General features: G+C 41.2%; 1 protein-coding gene across 2 annotated transcripts in view; it reads right to left on the reverse strand.

Moving 5' to 3' along the window:
* Positions 1-13048, reverse strand: part of TMEM108 (transmembrane protein 108) — a 269761-nt gene that overhangs the window by 116805 nt on the left and 139908 nt on the right. For both annotated transcript variants that reach the window (XM_077491524.1, XM_077491525.1), the window contains one exon: positions 10091-10176. In XM_077491524.1, coding sequence (XP_077347650.1) covers positions 10091-10130 — 40 coding nt within the window. In that variant the 5' untranslated portion in view covers positions 10131-10176. The remainder of the gene's footprint in view (positions 1-10090; positions 10177-13048) is intronic.

The raw sequence follows: 13048 nt of genomic DNA on the forward strand, positions 1-13048 counted from the left end.
GTCTGTGCAGTTTTTATAATTTTCTGATGCATTGAAATTGGTCAAGTCTGCAAAGAAACATACAATATATTCTGGATCAGGATCCACTTTGTTCAGTTATTGAGCCTGTCTAGGTCCATGTCTAAAGCAGGCCATAGTTGAGTTGAAAATTCCCCTCCCCCTTTTTCCTTTCTCTTTTCATCCTCCCCCCTTTCCATTCCCCTCTCCGTCCCACCTTCTCTCCCCCCCCCCCATCTTCTTTTTTCCCCCTTCCTTTATCCTACTTGGTGTTGGAATCTTTTCCCTGTTTCTCCGCAACTCGGTGACGGCCCAGGCATTAAGGACGCATGGGCACCACCCCTCTCTCCTGCCACCTCTCCATCACCAATAGATAGACTCATATATTGCATCAGTCTATCTATGACCACTGCTGCCACCCCCTATTTAGGCGCCTGACCCCTTTTCGGGTGTAGGGCACCTGCATAAGAGTGGCGGGGAGGGGGTGGTTTTGAAGCATCTGATTAGAGCCATAGGCTCTAATAGGCATCAAAAAAGGTAACCTGCGAGCGCCATGCTGGAATGAATATTGGCTTTCCTATCACTAAACTGCTTCTCTGCCAATCAGGTGCTCGGATCTGTTACCCATCACCTGATTGGCTGAAACAACAGGCGCTGTGATTGGACGGCAGGCGCCCAATCATAGCATAGTACCAGTGGAGAGGACGGAAGAAGACATCGAGGAGCTGTCCCACCAAGACAGGTAAGTGCAGACGGCAGGCCGGCGGGGGGCACACTGGCAGCATTATTATGATCCCTCCTCCCGGTGTGCTGACGCTAGGGCTATGGGACCCAGGGAGGATGGGTGGGGGGGTGACGTGGTGAAGTCTACGATGCGTGATCTCTCGCCTGCATCTGCCCGTGTTAGCATTAGCCGGATGGGAGGCCTTTTAGGCTGCTCCTTCCGGCAAACACACTAGCTGGAACCCACGAGGAGAGACACACACTCCATATGGAATCTCAGGTACTCAGCACTAATACCTTCTTAGTTTTTATTACAGAGCATAACTCGATGGCTCATTTTAGCATGAGATCATGGGATTCCCTGTGAGGCATACTTGTTCACTATTTATACCTTTTTTTTCATTTGGCTCTTATACTTAGTTTAAACAAAGGTCATATTATTTTCTAGACTCCGTACCAAGTGTCCTCAATGAGAGTTTTCTCATCCTCATGTTTACCCTCTCTACAAATTAGACTTAGTAAGTGTAAGCTCAATTTTGAAGCATTTTTTGCAATACCTGTTACGATATACTTATTTCTTTGACTAAATGAACACTATTTTAGTAGGTGGACCTTTTTTGCCTCCTATGATTGCCTGCAGTACGTTTCTCTTTCTTATGGTTTTTAATTGAGAGGACGGATCTGCCGTCCAGTGCCAAGAGAGGATGAAAATGGCCAGGAAACCAGCACAATGAGACAGGGGGAAGCCAGCGCGTGGGAGAGTGAAGAGGCACAGCCGCGCTCATCGCGACAAAGTGGGCGTCCAGATAGGGGGAAAGAATCCCCAGTCATAGAATTCCCTGGGCGTTCATATGATTGCCCAAGTGTCCATGTCAGTCAGTGGTGTATGCAGACTCCTCGATATTACATAACAAATATTAAATAGAAATAAAGATTGGGGTCAGGGAGAATAGATTCACATTGCTGCAATATGTTTCTCATAACATTTATAGAAAACAAAGAAAAAAGGTAGACAAATAGTATTAACGTTAAAGACACTGGTGCTTAACATTTTTTGGGGGTGCAAACAAACTGAAAAATTCTAGTAGGTGGACCTTTTTTGCCTCCTATGATTGCCTGCAGTACGTTGCTCTTTCTTATGGTTTTCAATTGACCCCCAAATCATTATCCATTGCTATACATTCTGGGGTAAGTGGGAACATTTTTGTGACTTGTATGCACACATATGACACATATTTAATAATTAAAATAGATATGTTAACCATTAAATTATGATACTGTATGTATTATGTCTTTTGTTAGAAGGTTCTGATATTTATCAGACAGCATCCCCTGAGGAAGCCCATTAAAGGGTGAAACATGTTGGGAACCACCGTGCTGTACAAAGGACTGCACTGTATGAGTCTTCCTTAATGCATTTGCGTTGTTTTTATGTATTAATAAAATTTATATTTTTAAATAAGGTTTTCTAGTTGACTTAAGGAAGTCTTCCACGCGCACTTAGCAACTGACCCTCAAAAAGTGATATATTGTGAATTTGTTTATGAACTCCCCCAAGGCCAGGCTTTTGCCTCCCTAAGGAAAGGGCAGCTCCAGAAGCTAATTTGATGAATGATATTTATTTTAGGTGGTAAGAGGTCTTGACAAATGACAGGTATTGCGTTGATGAAGTGCTTGATCTAGAGATATCTCCATGTGTCAAGCTCATGGCATCCATAGGAATCATAAAGATTATGAAGAGGGATTTAATCTCATGGAGACAGAAGTTGGGTGACTTTATTTTTTGCTGCTGTTGAGTTCCAGCTTTGCCTTGCAATGTCAGCAAATGGATGGGTGATTGTCAAGGATGTTGGATAAATGATATCCATGGGAGGGAGGGAAAGATTCCAGGGGTGATGTCAGTGTCATATTCCATTGAGACCCACCACTTGGCTGGTGTGTGACAGGACCAATTATTAACTCTTGTCAACAGTTCCACAGACCTAAGCCACTATATTTTTTTAGTATGAGTAAGAAGTTTGCATTAGTATCAAGGAACTTGTGGTTCCAGATAAGCTGAGAATTGATTGATGTAATTTCATGAAAAAAAGCAGGATGGTAAAAAGATTGGCAATGTTTGAAAGAGAAAAATAAATCTGGGAAGAATTACTTTCTTGATAATGATTATTCTGCCAAACCACATATGGCAACGTTTGTCTTATTTCATTAGGTCCTTCTTAATGGCTTGCAGCAGGGATGCATAGTTTTATTGTTATATGTTTGGGCCACTGGTCATTTTGGTGACAAGATAAGTTAAGCTATTGTTGATCAAGCAGAAAGGAAATGAATGTTTAAGGGAGTGTGTCACTTCCTGTTTATTTTTTGAGTTGTGTGAAAGAGTCACAAAGGTAAAATTCCTTTAATAGATTTGGGAGTGATATATGCATGTTAGTGATGTAGAACAATAAATAATCACCTAAAATAGTTAGCAATGTCTGGTTGGACTCTACTGTGACATAGTAAGGGTTCTAATCTATGTAATAATATTAGTGGGAACAGGGGGGGCAGCCTTGGTGTATTCTATTAGTAATAAGGAAACTACCTCAAAAAATACTGTAGACCTGAACTTTTTGTTTTAAGTTATAAGTAAAGAAACATTATCTATCCAGTTGCAGGGTGCCCAAGTTTATGCATTTAAGCGTTTCATGGATATAGCCAAGCTACCCAATCATTTGCCTTTTCGGTGTTGGTGGAGAGTAACATTATGGGAGTATATGTTTGACAGGCTCAGTGAGTGGCATTGATGGTGTCATCAATGTATTATCCCAAGCTTCTCTGGATATTTGGCTGTCTGTTAGCTAAAGTTTTGGAAAATAAATTTAATTTGACACTGAGCAAGGATATGGGTCTATAACTAGAGCAACTGGTTACGTCTTTTTGGTAGTTTGGGGATTGTTGTTATCATTGCCACCAGAGAGTCTGGAGTTAAGGAACCATCAATGTCCAGGAAGTGCAAGTGAGTTGAAGGCCTTCATGAAATTTGGTGTCTTATTTTACTTTATTGCTTTATTTTACCTGATTTAAGAATGGATACTGAATATAAAAGCTTCTCGATCAAAGCTAAGTCTCTCAGTGCTTCCATAGCTTCTTCTGTTAACTTAGCATCCATGATGACTGCAGAGAATCTTGGATTTTAGGGATGCTAGGATTTGGGGGAGAGGCAAAATTTGTTGAGGATAAATTATATAGTTTTTTATAGTAGGATTTGAAGCAATGTGCGATAGCCTCGTTCATGCATTTTGTTTGGTGGGAGTCTGTGTTATGGGCAATATAGTGAGGGGAACATTGTTCCCTGAGAGATCAGGCTAAGAGGCCACTACATCCATTTCTAATTGCAAAAATGTGTGTTCTTGGATTTGTTGGCTGTGTGTTTGTTTTAAAGCAAGTAGGATTGTACACATGAATATTTTAATGCCAAAATACACTATTCATGTTTAATATAACCAGTGGATCTAACGAGTTATATATTTATGTAGCTTCATGAGAGAGGTTGTCTTACATGAAGATAAAACATACTAGAAAACACTGATCTATAAAGGTGGGGGTTAGTGTTTTTGCCAGAATGAATATGAACATCTTTAATTTAAATCTGCAAGCAGACAGGGCATATTATTAGTGCCTGCTGTGAGCTGTCTGATAGACTGTCTGCCACTGTGCTGTGTGTAGAGATAACTCTTCTTAGCACAGTGTGTTAGCTGAGTCAGTTCCTGCATTCCGGCCATAAACAGAGACAAGAAAGCATGTATTTCTTGGTGTCTTACAAGGCCCTTTACTGCTACTTCTTGGCAAGGCCTAGAGGGTGTTAATCATTTAACCTCAAAAGTTGATTCTGATCAGGTTTTATTCCTATAACATCCATATGTTTCATGTGTAAATATTAGAGTAATTGAAATCACAGGAACATTTTAAATAACACTATAGCTTCTAAAGGGATTTGTGCCTTCCTGGAACAATACCTAAAAAGCCAACCACGGGCCTACATGGAAGGTCAAACATGCATGCACAATTCAACTGCATTCAGACACTAGGACCAGATAACCAGCCCATTAATTGCTAGGTTTTGCTTATCCAAATGTTCCTATTAATATCAATAGAACAGGGAGAAGAGGTATAGTAGCACTGGCAGACACCGTCAGTGCTTCATATCTTAGCAAACAATAGCAAAAGTGATGAACTGTAAATTTGGCGATAAAGGTTCATGATTAACAATGTATTTTATCTGGCATGATAGCTTGGTTTTAATTTTTTGTGTATAGTTTGTTGGCACCAAAAGTTTTGGCACCCAAAAATGTCTCACTTAAAAAAAGTGATACACCGGAGGGGGGGGGGAGTGGGGGGAGTGCAGAGTTTTTTTGTATGCTACTATACTCAGGGGGAGGCTAGTTTTTAGTAGTAACATGACATGCAGTAACAAACCTTGATCGCATATGAACTGCAACTACTGTAAGTGCTATTACAATATAGACAATATAAAATATAGACAACTGGACCATTCATACTGAAGCATTGCATATCTTACATGTAGCAGTTCATTGCAAAACTACAAGGAAAAGATGTGTCGTTCCATAAAACAATAATGGCCCCGCTCCTCAAGCCGGGCTGTGTGCGTATTCATTGACACAAACAGTGTGGTTAAGCCTTGGCCTCCGCTACCATCCTCACAGGGTTTGACTGACAGCTTCGGAAACCAACGGCTCCCACTGCTGTCTCTTCTCTAATCTCTAAAAGAGAGAGAGAGAGAGAGAGAGAGAGAGAGAGACCAGGGCCACTGCAGACAAGCACAGCACAATATACAGATAGGACTCAGTAAGTAAAAAGGCAGATGAAGGGGTGATAGAACTAGTAGTACTTTTTTTTACCTTAATGCAGGGAATTCATTAAGGTAAAAAAAAAAAATCTAGCTTTTAAAACCATTTTAGGGTAAAAAATGCCTTTACAACCACTTGGTCCATTCCTGTTTTGATTGCATAATGCATTGTTATGCCATTTTCCAATGTTACATTGGCTTATGCAAGCATGTTGACTTCTTTCTTTTGCTATTTATTGTTCAGCTTGTTGAATATGAAGTGGTTGTAAAGGCAAACATTTAAAAAACAAAAAACAAAACAAACAAGTATATAGTTACCTGCCCTGTGCAATGGAATTGCACAGAATGGCTGTGAACCTCCTCTTCTCAGGCTCCCCGTCGGTATTCCTGGCCCCTCCTCTCTACCCAGTGCCCCCATGGGGGCATCATGCATGCTTGCTCCCGTGCCCTGTTGCTACATCCATTGACACAGACAGCAGGACTTGGCTCCACCCCCCGCTCCCTTGTCACTGACTTTGATTGACAGCACTGGAAGCCAATGGATCTCGGTGCCCCAGCAAACCCTGAGAGACCTGGCAGTGAGGGGAAAGAAGAGCTGAAGATGTACACAGCTCTGGCTCAAATGATGACTCAGGTAAGTAAAAGGCGATGGAGGGATGCTGATTCAAGGAATGCATTAAGGTAAAAAATGTTTAGGCTTTAGAATCACTTTAAACTTGAAAATGAATAAAAATGTATTGAAATAAAAAAATATATAATGACATTGATAAGGCCTGTGCTATTAACATGAAAGAAGGACCTCCAAAGAGCTTCTATTATAGTTGTATAGAAGATAAATTAAGACTATTATCTTGGAGAGCATATGCTAAAATATGTTAGCCTTTTCCTTTGTAGAATAATCTAATGATCTGTCTTCCTAAGGAAATCGGATATGCTAATGTGGGAGTAACCTAGGCACTAAGTACACTGTGAATATACTAATCCCTATTAATCTACAGTTAAAGTTCAAATGATGTTGGCCATAGAATACATTGATGATAATTTATTCTCTCTTTGAATTTACCCTCCCAAAAATATTTTCAGAAAACACTGGTTAGTTGATTGGTATGGTTGGCTTTACATTCCTGGAGGTTTTTGTACGATTGGCCATAATAGCTTATCTATTCTAGTTTGTGTGTGTGTGTGTGTGTGTGTGTGTGTGTGTGTGTGTTGACATCTAAAGTCCAAAAGGTAAAAAGTAATATTCCATTACTGCATAACAGGAATAAATAACAGTTTCTCCTGCCATTGTAAAAACCACACATAGTCTGAAATAATTTTCTGCAGTGTGTTCAGAAGCTGCTATACTAGGCAACTGTATGATCAGAAGCGCACACAACTCAATACCTGGTTTCTTGTTGCCCCCACTACCTTTGAAGTATTGTGTGACTTTAGAAACTCTGAGATCTGTGCTGAGAGATGAGACTAGCACGGCCCCTAACCTACGGCCCATGGGCGATATGAGGCCCGTTGCAAGATTTTTTCTGGCCCGCAGCTAGGGTCAGTGACCTCTGAAACAAGTCCTTAGGCTCCTAGCCACGCTTTAAAATTGTGAGGTACAGGTGGACTCTGATGTAAAGGAGGGCTTCAATAAGGACTCTCATGTAAGGGGGACCCGGCTGTAAGCAAGGACTCTAATATAGAGAGAATCTGATGTAAGCGGGGGCTCTGGTACAAGTTTTTTTTTATTTTAATTTTTTGTTTTACTTAAAGTGGATGTAAACCCACTCTCATCCTTTCTAAACTACTGCCATAGTGGTAACCTATAAGGATATACATGCCTCCTGCATGTATCCTTACCTGTCGAATGTCACCCCTCTGTCTGTTATGAGACCCAGAAAACTGCAGATTCTGTGGGTGGGTCTGTTGTCTGGAGCTTGGTGGGTGGAGTCGTGATGTCAGTAGACTACCCGCCCACCTCTACACTCCCCTTGTCAACATGCATTTTCTCCTGTGTATTTCTTACACTGAACTTCTGCTCTGATCATTAACATCCAGTCAAAACCCAGAAAAGTCTCCACATGACTTCAGCATGCCCAATCATGCTGAGGTGTGGAGTAGACAATCCTGGGAGAGCTGGAGAAGAAAGAAGGAGGGGATCTGAAGTACACAGAATGTCTCTCTCAGGCTCGTGCGTGAGATATGTAAATCACCTGTCACTCACAGCAAGGGGGAGAAACAGACTCCTATTTCTCTGTCTGTCTGTTTTTATCTCACTGAAAAACAATAATGCTCCGTACACACCATCAGATTTTCCGTCAACAAATATTGGATGTGAGCTTATTGGCTAAAAGTCCGTGTGCATGCTCCATCGAACATTTGCTGTCTGTCTTTCTGCCATAAATGTTTGATAGCAGGTTCTCAAATTTTCCGCCAACAAAACTTTGTTGTCGGAATTTCCGATCGTGTGTACACAAGTCCGATGCACAAAATTTCACGCATGCTCGGAATCAAGCAGAAGGAGCTGCACTGGCTATTGAACTTGCTTTTTTTCAGCTGGTCGTCCGTCTTGTACGTCACCGCGTTCCCACGTTCGTAATTGTTGGCCAACATTTGTGTGACCATTGATATGCAAGACAAATTAGAGCCCACATCCTTCGAACCAAATTCCACAGTTTCATTGTTGGAAAATCCGATTGTGTGTATGCAGCATAAGAGGACTGCTCAGAGCTGGATTAACTCTTTGTGGTAAGACTGAGCACAGATGACATGACATCCTATACTGTACAAGGTGCAAGCCTTAATTTTCGGCCTCTGAATATTTGTACACTATACAATGTGGCCCTCATATGGAAATGTTTGGAGACCACTGGACTAGTAGGTCAGGAAATCTGAGCTGTTTTATCAGTTCAGTATGGTCACAATGCTAGGTTGCAGTCAACAATATGCAGTGACTGGTACCAAGCTACCTATAATTATACCGGGGTTTTTTCTACACTATTTACATTTTATGTTTTGTTACTTATTTGTTGACCCTTTCTTCCAAAATCTAGTCTCTTCTAAGATGATTTGCAGAGGACTCTGCTGTACAGCAATGCTCCTACAAATACTGGTGAAAGAACAAGAAAAATATAAACAAATAAAGGAAAATCAAAATAAAATCTTGCTACCCAAGACAAAATCACAGTCCTTTATAACTCCAAGGATTTTGTTTACATTATTCATGATTGCAGACACAATAGAACTAAAATATGCAGGGATATGCTTTCTATTGAATGGGCATTTGTGTTTCTTTGCATGCTAAAATTGCCCAAAAACAGTTTATATATGACAGTAGGTATATTTTACAGGGTCTTATTTTATTTTTATATTATTTTTCTAGCAGTAGAAATTTATATTTTAACATACAATAGTATAACTGAGTCACATTCAAATATTAATAGATTAATAGAATATTATTATTTAGGTTTCATTACAACAGAACTGAAATGTAAAAATGGTTTTGACCCTAAGCCCTTGCACACACGGTCAGAGATTATGATGGAATGTGTCCTATCGGACCGTTTTGTCGGATATTCCGACTGTGTGTGGTCTCCATCGGACTGTTTCCCTCTGAATAGCCGACGGACCAACTTTTCTAACTTGCCAGTAAAATTTTCCGACAAAATGCTTCAATCGGACATACTCCGATCATGTGTAGCCTACTCCGACAGACAAAGTGCCACGCATGCTCAGATCAAATTCCTAGACCAAAGCTATTGGCTACTAGCCTGAACGTAGTCCCGTCGTAACGAAATAATGTCATCACGTTATGTACAATCGGATTTTCCGACAACTTAGTCCGACCGTGTGTATGCAACATCACTTCCGGACCTCTTCCGGAATTAATCCGTCGGAATTACTCTGACGGATTTGGTTGTTGGAATCTCCGACCATGTGTACAAGGGCTAAGAGGTCAGGAAAATAACAGTGGTTCGGGCAGATGACCTTTTCTGATTACAGTAGCAAATCCACTTATAAGATTTTAGGAAGTTAATTTCCATAAGAGAAAACCGGGATCTTAAAAAAGTTCCAAGCGAAAAACAAAAAACAAGTCACATAATAAGATGGTGCGGGTCTATGAAATGAAAATAAATAAATAAATGGCACAATAAATTTAGAGGGAATTTAGAGGGTTGCCATTGATGCCCTCCTTCTGAAAAGGCAAATTTCCTGGTTGGTATGCTGATCGATTGACTGTAGTACATTTTAAGTCACTAAACTGTAACATGAAAACCTAAAAGCCTTTCCAGTAAATTTTCATAATTGTGCCAGATATTGAAGTAAGCAGATCTGCTTGTCAGTGACCCAATTAGCGTTTTTAAAAGGAGAAGCCATGAAGGGCAACTCCATGTTCTAATCATGACAGGTTTTCTTTAACAACTTGAAACAGTCACTTTAAATCACTCCATCCAATTTACACCTGTGAAACTGTTCTGTTGGAAAGGATCTATAAAAAAGATTAATGAACGTAAACACTCTGCCAATGAGTTAATCTTTACTTACTAAATAGATGGCAACAAAGGGCCTGTGACCTACTCTTCATGGTATCATCTGCTCCTTCTTGTCCGCTAGTTTACTCGTCATACTGTCTAGAAGAAAAAAACAAAATGGAAAATTAGATTAGACATCTGAACACTGCTTTGGGAGATTTATGAACTTTCTTGCAGCATAGTGTCTTATTTACAGATCAACCGTTTGCTTATGTTTTCCCAATGCAACCCTTTATCTACATTGATTTACAGCAGTGCTAAACATTAACCCTTACTGTCATGTTTCATGATACAAATAATTTAATTCAGAAAAAGGGTGCAAAGGGCAATGATGATGTTCAACCTGCTAGAACTCATGGCACCCGGTCTCCTATTCAATCCTAACCTCCATGTCAAACGTTATGGCTTTCAGCTGTGGGACACAGCCCAGATCCACTGGACATAAGGTTTTTGTTGAAATGCCAGGCAGTGACGCAGGAATTGGAATGGTTGGGTGGTATGGATGCACAGGTGTTAGGGAAGTGCCAGACAAAGAGAAATGGTTATTAATTCCAAATTAAAAAGGCAACTCTGAAGAAGCCGATGGGTCCAAATAGGTACTTAGAATATTAGCAGTGAGTACAGTAGAAGGATGACAGAGTCTCCATAAGTCTAGTAGCTCTTCCTTGGTCACATTAAAAGTCACACATGCTTTGAAAAAGATGGACTGTGATCCATCAACCAAATGTTGAACAGAATAAACTCCTCTTGTTTGGACACACACTTTTGCTCAAGATCTGTAAGGGCTTCTACTAATTATTTATCTAATGATGCTTCTTTGCAGCAGCAAACCAAGACAAATACTGCATGGACAGCGTGCAATGAATTCCAATTGATTTTATGCAAATATAAAATAGACAGCTAACATGTTTCTATATATAGACTTTTTGCTGTGATCAATATAGACTTAGTGGCCTTACATAAACTCTGTGGCATGCTCTTCCTTCTACTATTTAGGCATTTATTATAAATAAATGGCAAAAAATGTTCGGCACATAAATAAAGCTAGCATATAACAGAAAAAAAAAACTACAAATGTAGCCACCCCTTTAAATGCAAAGAATCCACTTGTGGGAAATGAATGAATGAAATACTTGTATAGCGCACAATGCGAACTGAATCGCCTCTAGGCGTAAAAGGTAGTAAAGGTGTGGCGCTTACATACAAATCTATATAACATACAACCAGTACAAACAAACTGCTTGATCCCCTTCAGTCTGGATTTCGCCCTCAACACTCCACTGAAACTGCTCTCCTTAAGCTCACAAACAACCTACTTATGCCTAAAACCAACGGACGCTATTCATTACTACTTCTCCTGGACCTCTCTGCTGCCTTTGATATAATGGACCACACCATCCTCCTCAAAAAACTCCACTCCTTTGGTCTCCATGATTGAACTCTTTGCTGATTCTCATCCTACCTATCCCACTGTGTCACTTACAAGTCTACATCCTCCTCTCTTCTTCCTTTCTCTGTTGGGGTCCCTAAGGGTTCTGTTCTTGGACCTCTCCTTTTCTCAATCTACACCTTCTCCCAGGGTCAGTTGATTTCCTCCCATTGCTTTGATTATCATCTCTACACTAATGACACCCAAATCTACCTCTCTATCCCCCAACTCACTCCATCTGTCTCCTCACGCATCACCAACTTACAAACAAACATATTAGCAGTGGTGGCCTCTCCATTAGGGGCGCCCCCCTAATCCATGCGCCTAGCCCCTAATCTATATGCAGGGCACCGGACACATGCATTTCAATGTTTTTTTTTTAGCACATGATTAGAGCCTGAGGCTCTAATTGCCTTAAAAAAAGAGTGGGCTTTGGGCGCAAAGCACTGTGCCCTGAGCCCACCCAGTTGTGGGACAATAGTGAATTAATATTACTATTGTCTTCCTGCTTCTCCTCCTGGCCAATCAGGAAGTGGGTCTTAAGATCTTGAATAGCCCAGAGGAGAAGCTACCATATTGGCTGCCAAGTAGGAGATGCAGGTCGAAGCCGCCAAGGAGGAGACACAGAGGGAAGCCGCTGAAGCTGCCCACAACCTAGATGGGGTAAGTGCGGGTTTGGTGGGTGGATGGGTGGATGGGCAAGCAACAGGGGGTGGTGGGTGGTTTGTTTGCCATCCCCCCAAAAAAATGGAGCACCAGCCGCCACTGCATATCAGCCTGGATGTCACATCACTTCCTCAAACTCAACCTATCCAAAACCGAGCTCATGATATTTCCTCCCCCACGTGGTTCTCTGATTTCTCTGTCAAAATCAACAGCTCAACTATCAACCCATCCCCCCATGCCAAGGTCCTAGGTGTGATCCTGGACTCTGAACTATCCTTTCGGCCCCACATCCAATCGCTGCCTTGCTTGCTTCTTCAACCTCCACAATATATCCAAGATACGCCCCTTTCTAACCAATGTCACCACAAACCTTCTAATCCACTCCCTGGTCATCTCTCACCTTGACTACTGCAATTCCCTTCTCATTGGCTTGCCCCTAAATAGGCTCTCTTCAGTCATTCATGAATGCTGCTGCCAGGCTCATCCACCTAACTGCTCTGCGTCATTGAGGCAGACAAATTGGACACTAACTGACACTTTTTTGGGGACCAGTGACAGTGATCAGTGCTAAAAATATGCACTGTCACTGTATTAATGACACTGGCTGGATAGGGGTTAACATTAGGAGCGATCAAAGGGTTAAATGTGTTCCTAGGGAGTGATTACTAACTGTAGGGGATGTGCTTTTACTGTAAAAAGGCAGAGATCCATGTTCCTGCTTAGCAAAAACATAGGATTTCTACCTCAAAGAATGGCGATCTGCCTGGTTTACATCAGTAGAATGCCATTCTGTCTCCCTTTGGAATGATCGGCGGGTCCACCGGACCCATTGATTGGCTCCCGCTATGTTCAATCACAGCGGAGCTGGTCCCTGGC

This window comes from Lithobates pipiens, unplaced genomic scaffold (genome assembly GCF_037356315.1).
Source record: "Lithobates pipiens isolate NorthernLeopardFrog02 unplaced genomic scaffold, aLitPip1_a1.2 Scaffold_19, whole genome shotgun sequence".
NCBI classification, from domain to species: domain Eukaryota; kingdom Metazoa; phylum Chordata; class Amphibia; order Anura; family Ranidae; genus Lithobates; species Lithobates pipiens.